The 22,219-nt window shown below is 37.2% G+C and overlaps 1 protein-coding gene across 4 annotated transcripts in view; it reads left to right on the forward strand.

Moving 5' to 3' along the window:
• The window catches only part of PIEZO2 (piezo type mechanosensitive ion channel component 2), a 286,587-nt gene that overhangs the window by 85,421 nt on the left and 178,947 nt on the right, over positions 1-22,219 (forward strand). For all 4 annotated transcript variants that reach the window (XM_030967574.1, XM_030967591.1, XM_030967583.1 and 1 more), the window contains exon 3: positions 15,728-15,853. In XM_030967574.1, coding sequence (XP_030823434.1) covers positions 15,728-15,853 — 126 coding nt within the window. The remainder of the gene's footprint in view (positions 1-15,727; positions 15,854-22,219) is intronic.

Genomic DNA, 22,219 nt, shown 5'->3' on the forward strand with positions numbered 1-22,219 from the left:
ACAAGATGGCTGGGATATGCTTACCATGAGGTGGCTACATAGAAATGTGTTCACATATGAGCAGACAAGGCTGTAAATAAAAATGTTCGTTCCTTCTGGGAGTTACTGTAAAATGCTTTAAAAAAATAAATAAAATTTACTCCTTTTCTGAAGATTCATTACACTTGTCTGGAAAGAGTACAGTTTTCTGTAACTAAGGAACAGTTGACATACACAAGGAGACGTGGTATAATAATAAAGGAGAACACTGCTTCTCCCAGTGTCTGAGGAGAGCAGGAACCCAGTGAGCTGTTCAACTACTGTCATGGCAGGCTGTCTCACTCCCAGTGTTTGTGTTGGGCAGCAGCAGAGGGTCAGGGAGTGAAATATCTGTATTACACTGCTGGAAACTCAGCTCCTGTTGACAGTGAAGCTGAGCTGAGCTTCCAGGGGAGGGCATGCGTGTCCCTTGTGAGATGCCGAGGTAGAGCAGGCTGGTCTGGTCCATCCTCACCAGTGCTGGGTAGGAGTTGCATGTCTCACTGCAGGGTGCCCAGTGCACTATTTCTGGTTTTAATACCAGAAACACTGTTTGGGTCTAGGTTGTTTAGATTTTAATATCCCAACATTTGGGTGTTTAGGGTATTTAGGTTTTAATACCCTAACATTTGGGTGTGCACGCACCTGAAGTGATGCTGATGCAACTGCGTGTGCCTGAGCGTGCCCCACATCCACACAGAGAGAGCTGTCCATTACACTGAGGGATCAGATGTTGCCTTGGTGGTGTTTGAACACAAACATGGTTATTTTAGCACGTGCTTACAAGGTTGCATCACTTACATGTGGCAAAAAGCCCTGAATGTGCTCCAGGGGCTGTCCCCAGCAAACAGCCCTGAAACATTTGTAGCAGGATTTTCTGTCATCTACTGCACAAACCCCAAGCTTGTATCAAACCAGTCAGTTTAGTCCTCCTTTGAAGTGTCACTAGCACTTCAGAGGATGCATGCTGATGCTGTGTGTTGTTGCCGTTCTTTCCCAACATCTTTTCTCTTCCTGCTATTTGGTAACTTTCTATGAAAAATTCCTAGCAAATAGTTTTTAATTCAAAGGAATAGGTGCTGTAATAAAAGCAGATGCTTTTTTTTTCATGAGGAAATGTTGATATTTGCCATTGTGGAAATTCTTCACTTTGCCATGTGGAAAAAAATATAAAGAAAATACCTAAACTTTGGTAAGCTCAAACTAAATAGTTTTATTTTTGATTTCTTGAGCTGTACAGTGGCATTTCATCCTTCTTGCCAAGTGTTGTAAAAGTTTCTTTAGCAACTTGAATTTCAGCCTGAATTTTTTAACACTGGCAATCAAGACTAGAATCAGACTTCCACTTTCATGAGCTTTGTGAACATTGCTTCATATTAAATATTTTTAGTATGTTGTAGATTAAGAAAAGGTCTGAATTTGTCCGACTGGAAAATAGCTTAGGCTACTGACTGTACTGAATACAGATGTGTTTTATTACAGGAGTATATATATGTAAATTTGTAGGGCTGTGGGGTTTTTTTGTTTACACTATACGCCAGAGTTTTAGTTAGGATGCTGGAGTATAACACCAAATGCACATTTTCCTCTTCATTAATAGGTAAATACTTTTTGAATTCTAATAATCCTACAAAATTCACAGAAGTATGGTTGTTTTTTTTGACACCTCACTTTATTATACACTAACACATCATGTTGGAATCTGAATTATTTCTTTGTAACAGAGTTATACTTTAGTCTTACAGACCAGTAGCAAAATATTATGTATGAGAAAATGGAAACCAGGAAAATATTTAAAAACAAGACTAAATTTTAAAGTGTTTTCATTATATGTTAAGTATGTGAAACAGCTAAATGACATTTACATTTGATTGTGATTGTGATATAGAGATAATGCTGTATGAAGCCAAATCTTTCCTTTTCCAGTGTCCAAAATATGCCATGCTGGAATTGTAGAAGGAAAAGCGTTTTCTTATAAGTCTAAATCTGGATGACAAAATGGATTTGGTATAGTTTTCCCTCTCAGCATGCAAGTAAGACTATTAACTATACTGTAGGCTGAGAAAAGATCATCTGCTTTACCTGTGTTTATGTGACCAATATATGTTTTTTACTTCTCTATGTACACAACTTTGTATATACATATATGCTGCTAAACTGAAGCATGCTCCTTATTGTCTCCATAAAAACTTCAAAAGCAAGCTTTGTTTCTTATTTCATAACAGTATTTTTGAGGTTGTCCAAAAGTAAAACCAATCTGTATGAGTAAACATGCTTCAATTTCTTTCATATTAAAAAAGTACTCATTCTCCCCTTATCCTAAAAATACTTGTATTAAGAACTTTTAAGAATTTTTTTGTTGAGTCTTTCCAGTTTATTCGTTACAAGAGAAGCGACAATGAGACTATGCTAATTGCAGATTAGACCTTACACTACTTCAGTGATGTCAGTGCAGTGACTTAGAGGACATTCAGAGGTCACATAGCCAAACAAGGGTTTTCTTCATGTATGAAAGCGAAAAAAAAAATTCCTTGATTGCTTTTCTTTTTGGAGAAATAGACATTACTCAGGTTGGACCCAAGCTCAGGCTATCAGGGACTTTTGAAGACTGAAATTTCTGGTGCCCTCTAACATTCAACAAAAGCTACAAAGTGCAGGATCACAGGGATTTTTTGCTCACACTCTACAGCAAAGATGTGAAACTACTTGTAAAGTTTTAAAGAGAAAAGGAATGTCTTCACCCTTTATATCTGGCATAGTCTCCACATTTTATGCTTCTAATGATCCCTTTGTTCATTTGGGAGGTTTGGTTCTTTGTTGTTTGTTTTTGATATTTTGTCTGCAAAGGTAACATTGGTGACCATTTAAAAATCATGAAACCATTTTAAAGTCATGAAAACAGCAAGCTATTCTGCTGCACTTCCTTGCTTTGCAGAATGCTGAAACTATCCTCTGTAAAGCATGGTACTACATACATTCCAATCAGTCTTACATACCCTTTCCCTATTGTTACCCTCTCTATAAGTTGACTTTCTAGTTCCACACCTAGGTTTCCTACCACAGAGAAAAGTATTTAAAAGTGGTCCAGTAGCAACCCTTTCTAAAAAGCAGCTACAAGAAGAGGTGTAAATGGTGCAGCCTTCTATTCTAGTCCCTAGTGATTCTTGCAAGAGTTGTCTGAGCTTGTTGTCCCTCCTTCTGTCCAGGGGATGATTCCAAATCCTTCTACCAGAAAGGCAGATGTGTGAGAAATCCCAGCTGAATTGCAGTGATGTCTCATATACCACTGCAGAGGCCTCTTGGATCCTGAAATGCTGCTTGGACAACAATTGAGCTACATGTGTGCAGAGCATGGATGCCAAATTCAGTTTCAGTGTTGAAGCAGTTTTACTACATTTGGCTGCTGGGTTCCCATAAATTTTGTTGTACGTGAAAGAATGAAACTACTGATCCTTTTATGTCTACCCCAGTGGACAAAATGCCAGACATATAAGATCTAGTTGGACACAACCATTACTTAGCCAAGGTCTTGCAGTGAATGCTTGATAATTGGTTAGCCTTTGAAAAAACCTTGACAAAATCCCAGAGGACTGTAGAGAAGAACTCAGTTATTTATCTTAAAAGACTGCATGTACTTTCTTTTGGATAGTTTTTAATGTGTGGACTAAATAAGTTCATCTATGACAAACTTGGTTCATTGTTAGGCAGTCATTCTTACTGTAAGTTCCAGGTACTAGAGAAGATAAATTGTGTTTTGAGATAATTTATTTTTTCAGAAGCAAGCAGATAAAACTTACAGTCTTTGAAAGTATCTGATGTGACAAGAGAGTTTTGAAGGATATTTCCTGTAGTGAAGATAGTTGGAATTTCCAGATAAATATCACATGTTTAAGAGGGCGTGCATCTGGTAACCTTGATACATTCAGTTGCATCTCTGAGGAAAAAAAAATATGATCCCTTTAGTCAGTGAATGCACTGGTTTCCTTGTGGGACAAGTGTATATAAAAGTGAATTTTAAAAGAAAAATAATCACATGTAGGAAAAACCACTGGTCACTGAGATGCCATTGGCCCTTAGGAATACAATTCAGGGCTTGTGATATGTGGATCTGTGGAAACATTACTTCAGAGCCTCAGCAGATATTGAGAAAATAGATGTGAACATAAAGGAATTAAATGGAGAGTGAATAGATCTTTGTACTGCTGTATAAAGCCATAAGCTCTCTGTTGTAGTGGTAGTGGTACCCTATCCAAAATGGGGCTGTAGCAGAACTGGAAAAGAGTTTAGAGATGGTTGACAGGGATAACTAAAGTACATGCAGCAGTGTCTGAGGAAAAGCTAAGCATGATGGGGCTCTAGATGAGAAAAAATGCGCATGGAAGACTGTATGAATGAGAGATACAAATTGATGGGTGATGGGTAAAGGATGCATAGTGACCAGTTCCTCTTTTTCTCATAATGTGAAAAATGGGAAGCAAAATGATGTTCTTCATAGGGTGAGCCATTGACTTGTGGCATTGCACACATCATGTGTGCTGGAAATTCACATGATTGAGAAAGGCACTGGGGAAGTCCACAAGGGAGATGTTTACTGAAAAGATCTGGTTCAAGCAATCTGAAAAATATTAGAGACTTGGAGGAAGTATTAAACTTCTTGCATGCTTACCCTGAACAATTGTTTACACTGCTGCTGATTACTTGGTAATAATGGACTTCTGGTTGGTACAGATACCAATACAGAGGTTCTTAGCTTCTTTTGTATTCACAGTTTCTGATATTTTCACAGTGGGCTGCAGGATGATGGATATTTCAGATTATAAGTTAGTTCCACACCTGGCTTGGTTTTTTCCCATTTTAACATGTCACTCTTTTTAGTTTCCTTTTCATGAGTTTTAGTCTTCTCAGAAACTGATTTTTTTTCTACCTGCTTAAAAATAATTATGAAAATTTTAAGGTAAGCATTCTCCCTTTTATTCTAGGGTTTGTTAAATCCATATGATTAGAAAAGTCAATAAATTTCTTCATCCAAAATTTGTGCATTAATGTGCACCTCTATCTTTCCTCCCCTCACAGTATCAACTATTCATTTTGTTCACAGAAGCAATTTAAGATTTCATAGTCTCATTGCCTGGTAAGGATTCTATCTATCTTTTATCCTGTAAGTGTCTGGACAGTTGCCACCAAATGCCTGGCCCATGGTACCAGCCATCCTAAGAGGGAAGAGCATCACTGTTCATTCAGTGATGCTCAATACAATTATCTGAAAGTCAGCTTGCAGTCATGGGCTCGACTTACTGTAATGTTGGCCACTTTTTTCCATTATGAGAAAGAGAGTAGTAGGGTCAAAATGGACTGTTTGATTCCCTCTGCAGTCATTGTCCACAAACTAAAACTGTTACTTCCATATGGAAATAGGATGGTTCATTTATGGTCCTGAGCTGCGGCCTTGCAAGGAAATTCATAGCTAACATTTTTGAGTTGAATGTGGTGGATTATTTCTGAAAAATTTCTTTGTCTGATCTACCTAGAACCCAACAGACTATATTACAGCTATGTTTTTACCCACAGAGATATTAAGAGAGAACTGTTGTGTATGCATACATGGAATCGATATAATAGTGATAGTACAGATCTAGTTGTTGTTCTCTGCCTGGTTTGCAGGATGTTCTGATGAATGGCTTTTGCACAGCTTTTGAAACAAAACACTAGTGGTGTCACTTAGGAGTTCAGTGTTTCTCGCTCTGCCTTGGTATAAGCCTTGTGTGAAATGTTGAGCAATGCTGTGATTTCTTCTCGTGAAGAAATCTAGGATTTCTGTAAGCACAGTTGAGTTCTTTGTTGTCTAGATTACATGTATATTTATAGATGACTCTCATTGTTTAACCCTGGCAGGCAGCTAAGTCCCACCCAGCCACTCACCCACTTCCCCACTGTGACATGGGGCAGAAAGAAGAGTAAAAGTGGGAAAACTCATGGATAGTTTCACAGTAAAGGAAAAACAATGTGCACAAGCAAAGCAAAACAAGGAATTCATTCAAATAGGCAGGCAGGTGTTCAGTCACCTTCAGGAAAACAGGGTTCCATCACATGTAACTGTGACTTGGGCAGAAACACTTTAATGTCAAACCCTTCCTCTCTCTTCCCCCAGCTCCATATGTTGGGCATGACACCATACAGTGTGGATGGCTGCTTTGGTCAGTTCAGGTCAGCTGCCATGGCTGTCCTCCCTCCAGCTCCTTGTGTACCCCCAGACTTCTAGCAACTGGAGTGAAAAATTAATCAAAAGTTACCATCAGCCAAAGCTGATACATCCCAAGATGATGATTCCTCTATTCCAATGACAGAACATTTCCTGTGAACCTTTGGCAAAAGGTTGTTCTTCTGAACTACTCACCTGAATTTTATTGAGAACTAGGTTTCTTGCATTGTCTAAAATTTCTTTCTAAACATTTTCTCTGGTTTCTATAAAAATTTCCAAGCTTTGGTAAGCCTTACCATTTTCTATGGTAACTACCTGGACACTCCTGTGCATGTAGTCCTTACCTGTCTAATTATCATTATCAGCTGTGTTTTAGTTTTTACCAATTTGCCAAGCATGTGAGTCAGATTTATTGGTCTGTGGTTCTTTTACTTCCTGCAACCTCTTTCTCTACAGAATTTTACAGAATATACAACATAGTTAGACACTTAGGAAGCTTGTATTTTAATTTTCTTAGAAAAACTGAAATTTGGTGAAAGGAAAAAAAAATTATGGAAAGCTATCAAGTTCTCTTCCATTTGCCCACTGGAACAAGCGCTTTGAAGGTAATTTTATTTTTTTCAGCGAGAAGAAAGTGTCATGGTTTGGATGGCATACAGGCATCGCAGAATGTTCTCAAACACAGGAAACTTCTAGAACCAAATCTCGTACAAAAGTAATTTACTTTTCCATCTTTCTGCTTCCCTGAAGCATCTGTGATAAAGGGAGGCAATGATGCTATGCTCTTGATGGGGGGATAGAAGGTATGAGAATAGAGATAGTGCAGAAGGCAATCTCACCCCTAAGGAGTTGCAGCTGTGCTAATTACCAAAGACTAGGAACAGGCCTGCCCTTAATAGACCACAGCTGTGTCCAATAAGGATGAGTGCTATAAAAGAGGGGACTAGCTAGTTGAGAAGAGAGTTGGAGTTTGTTGGTTGTGCTGTGAGGCGCTGCCCATGAGAAATCGCTGAGAAGGTATGGAGATTTACGATATGATAACAGCATGTCCTTGCATAGGTTACTTCAGCTCTATGTTGACAAGAGGACTTAGCCTTTCTGAGTGCAAAGTTGAAATGCTAATGCATTTCAACTGGGGGGCTCTTGAACTGGGCCATGAGCTCCCTTAAGTTGTGCTAGAGATACTGATGTTTAGCTCTTTGCGAAACTTCTTTCTGAGCTGCAGCAGCCTCTCGAGCTTCTGGGAGAAGTTCTGCCAAAGGCAGAAATTCATACCACAGCTTCCACTCCCTTGGGAAAACATCATGGTGTAGGGTTTGGTTTGCCATACTTGTATCAGCTCTATTTACAAAATTTTCTGGCCTTCCTCTCTCACCCTGCCCTGCATTATATTTGTTTACTGCTTATGAACATATGTGGGGAGGTATTCAAGAGAGAAAAATATTCTTCTCTAGTAAGTACAGATTTTTTTGAAAATGTGGTTCACCTCTGTAGCACATGCCCTGCTGCTATCTCCCATTACTTGGTAGTTGTTTGGCCTCTCTGTTGTTGGAGGAATTTTCTACTGGATAATTACCTGCTCTTTATGACAGTGACAGAGGAATGAAGAAACCAAGTTGCAAGCATGGCTTCTAACAGATAATAATCAGTGAATTAATTTGAAATCAAAAGAAATATTTTCTGGTAGTAGTGAATATGGAGAGGCTAGTTCCTCAAGGGAAGGAACTAGAACTCTGTATTAAAATTCTCAAGTCCTCTTGTGAAAGAACAGCTCTGACTTAAAATTTCTCAGTTTATATGCAGTAGTATCTGAGATCATGTTTATTGCCTGTATTTAACTTGGTCCAGCCACCTGTCAAGTTACGAAGCAGACATCAAGTAACTGTTACTTGCTTTGAAAGCTTATGAGTATCATCTGGAAAAAAATGAATGGTCAAGTTCTGAGTCTTGTCTGAAAAAATATTTTGTTAAGAAAATGGGTAAATTGCCTGTGTAAACCTGCAACTCAGAGATTATGAGTAGCTTGAATGATGGTATTGTCTATTGATGCAGAGGATACAGCTCAGTTCTAGTAGAATTCTGGGCATGAAAACTTCTAGGAAAAACAGGAAATCCTGCAAGAAGTTAGAGTAAGGAGACATTTATTATGCTATGCAGCACTTTTATGTTTTCATTTCTAAATATTTTTTTTTAAATTACACATAGCATTTTTGACTGTGTTTACCCAAGTCTGGTTGGCACTCCTGCAAAGTGTCTCTCTCTAGAATAACTTTTTTTCTTTCTTAGAGCTCTGTAGTATTTTTGAGAGAGAGAGAAGCCAATAGAGAAATGTGATGAAACTGGTTTGTGTATGAGTAGTACAATTGAACCAGCATTTTGTGTGCAAATACACAGCCTGGGAAAATGTATCTTATTTTAAAAGTAAAATTTTCAGTTAATTACATATCTTGTGATAGACTGTTGCAAATTCATGTGGCTCTATCATCTGTGCAGTATTCCAATTTGAAATGCAAATATGATAGTACAAAGACCTGTTTGAAATTGAGGAATTATGGATTTTGTAAATTTATCAGAAAGTTTTTCTGTTGGTCACAGTTGTACATTGTGACATTTGGCTACACCTGGGAATAACAGATATTTTCAGGAAAGCATGGACAAAACTGTTCAACCATTGCAAAGCTTTTGCTGGAAATTCTGAATCTAGAACTTGTAATTCTGTGGTCAAGATTTCTGTGTGGCTGCTTGAGCACACGCATTTAAGCATAGCTAAAATAATATGAAGTCTGGAGCTGTTGTTTGTGGATACACATTTTGAGGTTTGGGTCTGGATAGCTACAGATTAGACAATGGCATTAGTTGCTTGATGTTTTTGTCTTGCTGCTGGAAATCCAGTGAGTAAACGAAGTGGATTTGTATTTTTGCGGTGCTGATGTCTGCCCACTTTTAAGGCTTTGGTTAGTTGACATCTTCTGCGTAGAAGATGATGTTAAAATATAAGATACTCTTTGGGGGGAAGGGAAATATTAATGTATTTTCTATTAAGCTAAATATAGATGTACTGCTAACTGTGCAGTGGAAGGATAGTAGCACTTTCAGTGGCACTTTTTAAACCATTCAAATAATTCCTGGCAGCTTCAGGATGATTTAAGCATTATCTTTTTTGAGTCTACTTAAGGTGTTCATGTAAGACTTTGTGAATAGGAGCTGATATGCAGATACTTTGCTTGGTGGATCAATGACTTGACATTGCACAATATAATTCCACAGTGTACAAGGCACACCATTATCAAATTTTATTCTTAGAATAGTCCTGCCAAAAAATTGCCTTCCTCTATCCATTGTTGATAGCTTTATCCCATTGCTTCAGCACTCAAGAGGCCAAACCTCTAAGCACAGCTGCATTGTGCATGCAGAAATACAATGGATATTTTACATCTGGGAAACATTTTTTAATGATAGGTGTAACTGCCACTGGCATTTGGCATTGTTCTTACAGAACCTGAAACTGGAAGGTAGTGTCAGTCTTTACATCCAAAAGAGCATGAGGAGTTGAAAACAATGAGATTATGCCTACCTGTAGGGAGAACTAGAGAAAGTTAGCCATTAGAGGCAAATAAAAGGGTTTGGCTTCCACTGGCTTGCAAGCTGTGTGCTTTAAGGCTGGGTTACATCAAGTATCAATACCCTAAAAGTGAAGTACTCAGCCTTATTTTATGAACCTTTTATGCAACACTTAGAGCCCTTCAGTCCCTGTCCACATGCTCAAAGATGTGTATGTGTTTAAGTGCTTTCTAGGACAGGGCTAAATTTCTTTGTGCCTTGCAAATGTAATCCTGTAGTCATCTGGCAGTGTCAGCTGAGTTTAGAACTCATAATTGAGCCCTTTTTTCATCTTGCATGATCATCGGGAGATGTCCTGCTGTGTTAAGTGTCAATTAGTGTGCAACAGTAGCAGTGAATTCAGGAACGGGAACTGGCCTGCATTCTTCGGTGTTGCTGACTGCCCATCCTGAAATACAAAGCTTTCCTGTCAAATGGAGGATGGGTATCTCAGTGCTTGTTTCATTCTTGTAAACTTTCCTTGGTGTGTAAATTTAAATGTGGCAAGTTATGTTTGACACTTGAGGACAAAGTGGCTGATGTTCATGCTGAACTTAGTGATGACATTTTCCTCATGATTGTCTGGAACCAACTGTATTTTTATTGTCTGTGGACCTTTGTCAGAAACCAGCTTCAAATCAGAACTCTTTTCTTGCATTTATGTCAATAAGGTAGTTGTGGTATCTTGAGACACTTAAACCAGAGCTGGCCAAGGATGGGATTTCTTTTATATGGGAAATTATGATGTTTTGATTTTTTTTTTCTTGCAGATCATATTGCTCCAAAACTTCACGATTTTTCCAAAAGGCATGTATTGTGAATTGAAAGTTTTCCTAATTTCTCACCCTCAGCTGCCCCAGTCTACAGTTCAGATGGTGTTGACAGATTCCTATTTGGAACCATGGAGCAGGAGATTTGTCTCTGGACCCTGGTTCCATCTGGTCTCTGAGGTGATGTTAGGTTTCCTGATGGAAAGTCAAGTTAAGATTTTTCAGTTTCTAGCTGAAACAAATTCTTTGGGACTGTGTCTGTGTGTGCTGCAGAAGTTTGAGCTCTTTAGTTTCAAGTTTGTCACTTACTGATGAAGAGGTTTGTGAAAGAAAAAAATCCTGAATGGCTGTAATAGAGTATTTTTAATAGGTGAAATGTCACTAGTTCAGGAGATAAATGCACATTAATATTTATCACTCACTCTGGGCTATCAGAGATTATTATATGAAAAATTACTTTTGCTTTGGCATTTAATCTACTCTGATCTGAATAGAAAGTGTTGTGTAAAAAAATTCCTGAACATAGCTATTGAAGAATTGAGAGTGTTATACCAGTTTGGAGTACAATATGTAGCTAAAGAGATGTTGGAAATATCCCAAATGAACAAAATTCAGAAAATGCAACACTAAGGTTACATTAAAAATAAAAAACCAAAAACCTGTGCAAAGTAATAAAAAGTTCAAATAAGACACCCAAACACTTGTATCTGCCGTTTAGGTGAAGCTATGCAGCATATGGATGATGATGATAGAATTACACTGCTGAAATAGTAAACAGTCTTAAATTAATTTTTAAATTCCATTTTTTTCCTCCTCTATTCTCCATTTTCTGATAACATTACAGCATCCAAATAGATACAGACCCCCCCCTTGAACTTACCAGCTTTGCATAGAGATGCATAGTACCGTTTATTTAAAAAATCAAGAAAAAATGTGAGTAGTATTAGTCACTTTCTTAGAGACTCAACAAATTCATTGTCGTGCCCCTTACATAGATCAGAATGAGAAAAAAAAAAGCAGTGTGGAATGAAAATGCGCCTTGCAAACAACTGCCATGTGATACCATATCATATCAATTGTATATCATAGCAATCATATCATATTCTTGGTAATAGCCTAAAGCTCATGGCCATAGAAGAGCTAATATATGTGATTTTTAGGCAGGTCTCAGTGACAATTGGCCAATCATTATTCCATGTCCCCTCCTTATGGTAGAAGCTCTGAGGAAGTTCCATGTGTGCAAAAAACTCTGACATACTCTTGTTGTTTTAGGGAAGAGGGTAGCAAAAAAGATCAGAGGACTACCAGGTCTAGACATGAATGTACAAGAATTTTTCATTGTTGTTGGAAACAATGGTGGGTAGCACACTCCAGCCTTGTGTTTGTCAGTCACAGTGTCAAGAGGTGCATGTGTGTGTTGGAGGCAGCAGTCCAATTAGAACACATTCAAATAGTTATACTGAGGTTACATGCCTGTGGCTGGGGGGGACATGCCATTACTAATCCAGCTCTTGGCTGGATTACCTTTGAAAAATAAGAAATTGATTCCTCTTCCACGTGTGAAAAGCTTTTGGCCCTCTTGAGTCCAGTTTAATGTTGCATCTGGGCTGAAGAGAAAGAGGGTAATGAAGCCTTCACATCCTGTCTGGCTTCCTGCAGCCTTGATCAGAGGGGAGAAAACCCTTTGCCAGGAGCTTTGAGATGTGCTGGGGTACATTTCTAGAGCTACATGCCAGGTTTTGATCCTACTGGGTACCATTAGAAATGACACCTGCGGTGACACCTGAAAGCAAGCCCACTTTTCTTAGTCCTTCAACCCAGTTCTGAGACAAATGTTCTCTCTCCTTTCTATCCTCCATAGTTCTCAGAAGTTGTTGAAGTGAAATCAGAACCCAGTGCTCAAGTTCCAAACTGAGGTGTTTTGCCATGAGATTTTTCTTTTTTTTAGTCTTGTTGGACATACAGAAGCCTATACATTTAGAAATGAAGGAATTGATATTGCGAATTCTGGTATCAGCTGGGGCAATGTTCTCTTGCACATCTGTCCACACAGCTTTCTGAACAATATATATCTCCTTCTCTGTGGGATGTTTAGCTTGCATTCATGTCCTCAAGGATATTTACATTAGGGCAACTCAGAATTTGAGGTACATTTTAGCAAAGGAATTGTAAAATTGTGAGTGAATTAGATTTTTTTTTCATCCTTGGATTTTTAAGTCTTTCTTCCTCACTGGAAGAAGCTTTGTTTTATTTCAGCTGTCTCTTTTCTCACCATCTCAGTTCTGTATGCATATGGTTAATTTTTCCTTTGTGCAGTTTAGAACCAAGTTTCCAGTAGAAAGAGAAAAATGTAAGTAAAAACATAGTTAAGTGGGTTTACCCAATCCCTACTATGAATTGAAACTCATCCCTTTTCCAAATCTGTCACTTCTTCTTCCTTAACATAAATTACGTATTCAGTAATTCACTTATTTTAGCACTCCCATTTCTCCCAAGTTGTTGATGTAGCTCCAAACTTTTGAAATCCGGATCGTAATATTTCTTACTTTTCTCCAAATACTTCTAGTTTCCAGTTTCTAGTTTCTGCTGGCACAGATGAATGTGGTGCAAGCACAGTGCTCCTGCTCAGTAGAATCTGATGGTGGTCCTGTCCCACTGATGGCCATGAAGGGAGTAGCCCTTGAGGAATGCTGTAACCTGCTCTGAACATACTTTCCTGCCTTCCAGATGTGTGTTTATCCTGCCATGTTTACCAGTACACTGGGAGACTGTTTATTATCCTGAGTGTTAATAGTCCTTTACATTGTTTCCTAGCTTTGTGCAGAAGGAGATCTTTTTTCAACATTCCAGCAGTTGAAGAAATATATTTTCGGGTTTTCTACAATTCTTAAAAAGATGACAGCTGTCAAAGAGCTTTTTTAAAAGAAATGGTTTGCTCAATTTAAATTCAAAGATGTTTGTTTTCAAACTTGAAAGAAGTGAAGTCTCAAACTGAGATATATTTTGGAGTGATACAGAAATACTGAAAAATAGACCTGACAGTTTGGGAATTGAATGTGCATTGACTAATTGTATTGCATTTTTCACTTTTGGATGCTGACTCAGACCATTCTATCAAAAAATATCAAATCCACTTCCACATGAAAAATCTGTTGCTCGATATCTATTAACTCCCAAGAACTGAGAAGAGTTTGTAGCTTAAAGCTTCATAAATCACCAGACTGTCTTTGAAATCTGTACATTTGGACACACTTTTAAGGTCCACAAAATTTGGATTGTCAAACTGTCTTTCTCCAGCTTTGAGACAATTTTTTTTTAGTTATATTTTGTTGCATTCTAAGGGTGTGATGCTTGAGGCTGGGATCTGGTAATGAAGAAGAGAAGCATCAAATATTGAAGCCTGCAAGAGAATTGTAAAATACAGCAGTCCTTGGACTACTTTACATATCATATAATATCAAACAAATTGTTTAATAATATGTAGCTTGTCATATGTTTGTTCTTCTAAAACTTTTGAAAATATTACCTATTTTATTGTCTCTGCTTTCACAGTGCTTAGATGTTGCTGTCCTAAGACGGGACACCAGGCTAGCTTCTCCAGAAGAACAACAACAAAAAGTGGCCCAAAGATTTTGATATCCAGTCTTTTCGATGTAATGCTCTGGCACCTGGGTTGTCTCCTTTCTATGTGAGCTCCGGTGGCAGAAGTGAATAGATCATACAAAGCGTGTAGCTAGAAAATGTATCTTCCTTTGTGGATTGCAGAAAATTCATACATGGGCTCATTTGTACCATTTTAATTACTTTTGTAAAAATTATTTATTATGTTTAAAAAAGAACAGGGAAGTTTATTACAAAGATTTGGAATTCAAAATCTACATTCAGGATAGTGTTATGGCAAAGATTTGGAATCTGATGGAGGGAGATAGATAAGCATGATTCAACAATTCTAGAAAGTAATAGGCTTATTCTTTGCTTTATAAACAACTGTTTAGGCCATTGATGATCTATGCTTGAACTATAAAAAAACTAAAATTAAAATCTGGCTTACTGGCTAGATGCAGAATGTGAATGATCATCTTCTTTCTAGTAGTTGCTCGAAACAGTCGCTTGCAGAACAAGTATGAACAGAACAGGCTGCATGTAGAGTGAGCATTTCCTAGGTATATTCTGCAAGTTCTGCCCTCCATAGCCTTGGCTTTATTTACAACCTTGGGCAAGAATTTCAGTAGTGCTGTTTCCTAATCTGTAAACTAAAGAATTAACCTCAACTGCATGAACAGGTGGTATAAAGTCTAGGTTTAAAAACTACTTTGGAAGTAGAACTGTTACTGCAGATAGGTCAGGTAGGGTGATATTTAATGTTGTCTTTTATCAGCAATTCAATTTTCTCTTGAAGATGCATATTTCCTGAAATACTGATGGTTTACTTTATTTATTCATACCTTGCAATTTTGGCTGCCTGTGATTAAGCCAAGTGTTTCCTAGAGGATTTATAAGGCATTTCTAAATCTTCATCAAACATTTTCTGTTGGCTTTTGAATAGACATCCAGTAAATCACAGAGGAACTATGAGCAAATGTGTCTGGCACAGGGTTCTTCAGTGTATACTGAAAATTATGTTTAAAACTTCTGAAGGAAGAGAGCAGTTGGCACAAAGCAAAGCATTCATTGGAAGTCTGTCTATGCTCTTGTGCCAAACTGAGCTTTGTCTTGTTATGCCCTCTGCTGTGTAATAATTTTTTAAAGAGTAATAAGAGTAACAGGCTTTTATGTTCTCAAAAGTAGAAGTATCGTTCATGTTTTGTCTAAGTACCAGGTAATGTGTTGGTAAGCATTGTGATGTTATTATTTATGTAAAACTGCTCTCTGGAGACTTAAAACTTTTTTCTTTAATTAAAAAAAAAGGAAAAATTTGGCAATAGCAGTCATTGTGGTTTGTGATTAAAGAGTACTCAAAGAAACTATAATTAAAGTGTGATTTTTACTATAATGTTGACCATAGGGGACCATCATGATTAATGTGGAACTGACTAGTAGAAATATTCTTGGTCAGGATATTTTTATGGTTTTATACTGAAAGTCTTTAAGCAATGTTCAGAAATTCACCTATTATATGCATGTATATTTTGTCTTTTAGGGCATACAGGACGATTATTGAAATCTCTGTGTTTCACCAGTCTATCATTTCTGCTGCTGCACATCATCTTTCAGATTACAATAAACAGTCTTGAAGCTGCAAAAACTATTGAACCTGGTTTTAACTGTGAGTAAAGCATTTTAGATTTTATTAGCATTTTAAATGTCCAAATGCTTCAGTGGTTTGAAAGGTGAAGGGTTGATAAGAAGGCACTTAGGTTTGTGCTCCTGTGGGTTTGCATCTTGCTCTTGTTTTCCAGCTTTTTACCTTAAAAATTACTGTTTGTAAGGTGGGAAGACTAGAAGGACTAAAGAAACAAAAGAATTTTTTATATAACTATTATGTGTGTGTATATATATATAAAACTATTTTTCCCACCAGAGATGCATTTTCTTTGAGTTTACCACTAACTATTGTTATGACTTCATCTTTTAGGCTTTTTCAAAATCACCTCAGAACCTGAGGAAACTCCTCATTTCTGTCATTAGATAGTAATTCAGTGAATTAGGAGTAAAATGAAATAAAGTAACAAACCTCCCTCTATCCATGTATTATGCCCCTCTCTCGCATAACTCTCTTTTTATTTAATTTAACTTTAAATATTGATTCCAAAGCTTGTATTTCTAAACAGTATTTGTCTCTTTCTTGCCTATGTTGTATGGGAGGAAGGATTTTCAATTTTTCATTTATGTGTAAGCTCTACTTAAAATATATTGCATGACATCTTGTATCTTCCTCTCTCAGGAAATGTTGTTCAATACTTCAGAAGGCAAACATTCTTTATTGTGCAGAAGTTAATTGAAATATCTATCCTGTGATTTATATATCTAACCTCCAGGTAGAAACTATTTGTACTTGTCTTACCATGCTTACATTTAACATTTAAACCTGTCAACTTACCTTTGATAAATGTCCATTTAATTTATCACAAGATATGCTGCTGCTGCTTGAGTAAACAGCTGTACTACAATTCAACACAAGCAACCTTATGGGATGTAAAGCATTTGACTAAAATAATAAAATCTTAAGAAAGCTTGAAGCGAGCATTACCATTTCACCTTTAGCTTAAACCATTTCCTAAAGTAAAAGGCATAATTGTGTTCATGAAATGCCAGTTTCACCTGGAATATCCTGGGCTCTGTTGGTTCGAATCAGGCCTTCAGAGTCTAAAAACATTTTTTTTTTTCAAGAAGGTATGTAATTCACTGAGTGAGCTGGATTGTTTTCCATATGTGTTTAATGTTCTTATGACTATAAAGACATAATTTGTACTTAGATTGGAGGAATTGCATCATTTAGACACCATTTGTATGAGTAAAGAGTTCCAATACAGGGTTGTACCCACTGGCTTTTTCCTCCTTTTATGGTGGGAACTGGGGTCTGTAGTGGGAATTAAAATAATTATTTCATCCTGAGGAGTCCACTCTTTAAGATGAAATGTACAATTTTTTACTGTTTATTCACATTTGTCGAGTATAGCAGCTCCTCTTTCAGCTGCCATTGGTAATGATCTTACTTGGGGCCTCACAGGGCAGTGGGTGTAGCTGTAGGAGTGCATTAAATGTTATCAGACTGCTCTCTGACACCAAGGCTGCTTGACATGACATTCCCACACACTCACCATTAAGCTCTTCTTGCCTCCTGAAGTTGCTTGTTGGGAATGGTATTTGTCCCAGAGGAACACCCAAACTGTGCCCAAGTTGTTTGCAAAAGAAGCTGGTTGACCAAAATTGTTCCAAGAGGTTTTTAAACTGTTTAGCAAGATGAAATATTCAGCTGTTGAATTTCAGTGCCTGAATGCTGAGTAAACTGGCACCATTTTGTTTACTGGTATGGTTACAGTCAGTGAGATCCAGGTGAAGCCAATAAAAACAATAAAAAGGGCAATCTGATGGTGCTGTTGCTGGGCGCCCAAGATGCTGAAGGAGAAGTTAAAGGCTGTTGTAAATGCAGGGGCTAGAAAAGGCCAAAGCATTTGCTAGGTCAGGGAATAAAGTCAATTATTGTCATTTAATGACACCAGAACTTTGATGTTCCTGTGTGGGTGGGGACAGGACAGAATTCCTGCTCCAGAAGGCACCTTGGTAGTACTTCTCCTTGTAACAATTCAGTGACACAGCCCCACTGGTTTCCTGCTCCCCAGCCATATGAGGAGGGCTGTACAAAACTGACTGCAGATGTGGGCTAAGCCATTGCTGGAGAAATGACAGTGCTTTGCCCATGGCATCTTCACAGTGTTATGATCTCTGCATTTTAGACTTGCTGTTAATGTTTATCCAACTCTTTTTGCTCAATAAGAAGTTCAGAAGTGTAGACTGGAAGACTGATGTGTTCTGTTTCTCCAGCCAGACCCAGATGCACTATTAATAAAACATTTTTTTACAGCTACGGTCTTTTCTGATGCTTATCATTAGGAAATTTTTCTTCTGTTAGTCAAAATATCCGGTCTTCATCCTTCAGCCTGATGTGGAAATGAAGAAAAACTTTCCATTAGTCTTTATGGTTACCCATTTTGTATTTGAAGGCTGCAGTCACATTTGTCATATGTACTCTTTTCTGTCATTCTCTTCTATTTTCACAACCTCAGCCCCTTCAAACTTTCTTCATGCATTGCATTTTCTAGGAAGGAGATTATTGGTATTGTTGTTGGTCTACTTCTGTTTTCTCCTAGCTTTTCAGATATTTCTTGAAGCTCAGTGTCCAAAGCTAGGCACTATTTCAGCTGAGAATTTAGTAGCATATACTGAAATATAACAGTTACACAAGTGTCTGCAAGTCATACTCCCTATGAACTACTGTATGGTACTTTTTGCAATGGTCTCACACTTTTTATTTGTAATTCCCTGGAACCCACAAATCCTTTTCTTGAAAACAGACCATGTTTTTTCAATCCCATGTTTATGTAGGTGAGTATTCTTATAGTATAGTGCAAGTTGATGATTGCCCTTTTTTTTCTCTAGAAAGTTTTATTCATCAAGACTGTTCTATCTCCTTGTTTGATAGTGGCTTCTCTGATAGGAGCCTTCTGTAATAACATCTTTAAGGGGTTTTGGATAAATAAATTTTTGGCTTTCCTTTAGTATTTGTTTTGATTTTTCTGGAATTGTAATATGTCCCTAAGTTTAAGTAAATCAAACCATAAAAGGAGCTAGTGGATGCTATGGCAGGTCCCCTCTTAATTATCTACCGAAGGTCATGGGAGTCTGGGGAGGCCCTTGCTGACTGGAAGCCAGACAGTGTTATTCCAGTTTAGAAAAATGGCATAAAGGAAGGTCCAGAAATCTACAGACCTGTTATTCTAACCTCAGTTCCTGAAAAAAAGTATAAAAACGTTTATATTAGGTACTACTTAAAGGCATTTAAAGGACAATGCAGTCATCAGACACAGTCAACACAGGTTCACAAAGGGAAACTCCTGTTTACCTAATTTGATATCCTTCTATAGTAAAGTCACCTGCCCAGTGGATGAAGGGAATGTGCTGGATGTATTTTTCCTGTACTTTAGTAAGACTTTTGATACTGTCCTCCCAGAAAAAAATTATTCAGTAGGTTCAAGATGAGCTTGTTTGATGAACTGCTGGAAGGGCAGGGCTTGAACGGTTGTGGTGAATGGGGCCACAGGACCCTCAGGGCTCAGTTCTAGAACCAGTCTTCTTCTCAATGTATTTGTCACCAATCTGGATGCAGGAGTTGAATACACCATTAGGAAGTTTGATACCAACAATAATCAAAGTGGAGGGTGTTGTCTGGGGCAAGATGCCTTGCAGAGGTCTTTGTGTAGTTAATCTAACTCCTGGCAGTTTCAGAAATAGGTGAGAGGGCAGGATAATACTGTCTACAAATGCTGTAGGTTAGTTTGTCTCAGTATTTTCAAATGCCTATTTTCTGAATCAAAAGATCATTTTCTGGTTTTAGTTCTTCTTTTCACACTGCTGTATAAAAACTTATGATATTTTCATTTGGGTAACAGAAACATTTGAGAAATGTTTAAATTAGATGTGCGATAAAGACTGTTACCTCTTAAACCTTATACAGTTATAGTTTCATTTTGGAAATGAAAAACAACCATCCTTTTATCTTTTATGTCTAGAAGCAGTTTTAGTTGAGCCCATCCACACACACAAACCAGACATATAGAATTTCAGGTTCGTTTCAAAACATTCTGCTCTTATCCTGGACTTATGTAATTCAAAATCAGTTTAGGATAATTCCTGGAATGTTTAACTTCTTTGGTTTGTTATCTTTTTTGCCCTCTTCCTTTTTTTGAGTTCATGTAGCTTCTCTTTCAGGATGGCTACAAAATGCTACAGCATTCTCTAAATGATGTTGGCATGTTGATTGAGGTGTTTAAAAATGTTTGGCCAACAGAAGGTTCTTGTTTCTCAGGAGTCTTGTGACTATTGCCTAGCACTAATAAAATTTTGCTGTTAGTAGTCTTTATTTAGCTTAATGAAAGATTTCTGGTTAGTCACAACTTCAGTGTGTGGAGCTGACATTGAATACCTCCCAGATATAGCAAGGAAAAGAATTAATACAGAAAGAATGAGCTGAGCTAATCCTAAGCCATCAAAAGCTATGTAATTAAGCTTGTTTCACTGATATCTCCATATAATAGACAGCATGATATTGAAATATAGCTATATTCATGCAGTAATAGAATTTCATTATGAAGTTCATATTTCTGATGGAATAAAATTCTGATTATTAGATTAGGTAACATCTTTTGGGTATAGAACCTGTCAGGCAGGCAGTTGAAGATTAGACCACAAGGTAATGGTTGCATTCTCCAGTATGCACAGTGTGGTTCTTTCCTAGGACTAGTTTTAATAGTCTTTAAAAATGGCAGTACCACTAGCAGGAATGTTTTCCACAATGTTAATTTTAAACTTTACTTCCAATAAATTAGTGCAATTATTCCTCATCATAATACTCTGTAAGTATACAAACTGTAAGTGTATCTTCTTGGGTTTAGTCAGCCTTTAAAAGAAGTCTGCTTTCTTTTCCCCTTAACTGTAGTGATGTACATCCATTTCTTATTTTGTGCTCCTCTATCATACCTTGATCTTGACTTCTGAGAATGAATCTACTGAAATGCCTGTTCTCCAGAACAGTATTTTTGTTCATGAGAAATGCAACTTGGACTACAACTACTCACTAATTAAGTTTGTAGTCAGTATTTGTAAGAATACAAAAAAGCATTTAAGATATTTCTGGATATTTTTCTTATACATCACATAAATGAACTGATGGAATTTACTAGGTACCTTGAAATCCTTCTATAGACTTTCTGTGAATCTTTTGTTTATTATGCCTACTTGGAGTGCTTTATTTACAAAATGGTTATATGTAGAAAAGGAGAGAATAGATTTAAAGCACCAAGTTGCCTAGATAGCTTCTCTGTTAGATCATGGGAACTAAAATCAGATAATTCTCTGTCTCTGGTATGCCATGGTGAATGTCAAACAAATGCATGCCACCATTGTGGAATCATAATAACTTTCTGCTTTAGATAAATTTTGAAATTATTTCTTGGCTTAAAAGACCATACTATATTTGCATTACTACCAGCATGTCCCTGAGGTATTTTGTTATGTTAGGAAGCAGCAATACCCAGTACAAATAAATTATGTCTCACCATTTATTGAAAGCTCAGGCTCAGGACTGAAGCTGACCTTTCATAGGAATGAATAATTATGTTTTCCTGTGTACCTGGTGAGATTTCATGCCTTTTAGATCTTCCTGAGTACATTTCTAAGGTTGTGCTGATTTTGTAAAGTACTGCTTTGGTAAAGATTGCTGTTTATTGCTGGATTAATTAACTCACTGGAAATAAAGATGCTGCTTTTGTTTTTAAAAGGAAAAAAAGTTTAAAAGATTTCATACAGAGTTTCATATTTCTGTTTCAAAGGTAGATGAATGCCAGTCTTTCAAATGCCATGATTTATTGGCCCGACTCCTGTCTGAGGGCTGAGTATATCTCATGGCCCCTTGCTGGCTGTTTTGATGCATCATTTCATGGGAGACTGCCTTGAAAACACGTATTTTGAAAATATTGGAAATTTTAAATAATTCTGATAATTTTCTATTAGTTATCTTGATAATTTTGGCAATTTTACTTCCAAAAATATTGCTTCATATGAAATGAAATTAATCTAAATGGCATTAAGAAAACAAGTTTATTGTTAGAAGCTTCTGAGCAGAAGTCATAGCAAAGTAAGCATCTTTATACTGAAAAAGTCATTATGTCCCCTCCAATGGTTTTGCTTACCAAAATAAAAGCTGAGTTATCTTCATTAAAGAGTGCTCAAGCACTGCACCCCAGGCAAAACAGCTCATTCTTCCCAAACAAACACATCCATATCTCAACCAGGCAAATGCTTAAGGTGCTTTCCAAAGAACTAGTTTAACTGCAAATTTGAGCTCTTCAGTGACCTCAGTGTATGTGCATCATACTTCTTTTTTGCTCAGTGAAATCAAAATTTCAATGTCTTT

Source organism: Camarhynchus parvulus, chromosome 2, assembly GCF_901933205.1.
Source record: "Camarhynchus parvulus chromosome 2, STF_HiC, whole genome shotgun sequence".
NCBI lineage: Eukaryota > Metazoa > Chordata > Aves > Passeriformes > Thraupidae > Camarhynchus > Camarhynchus parvulus.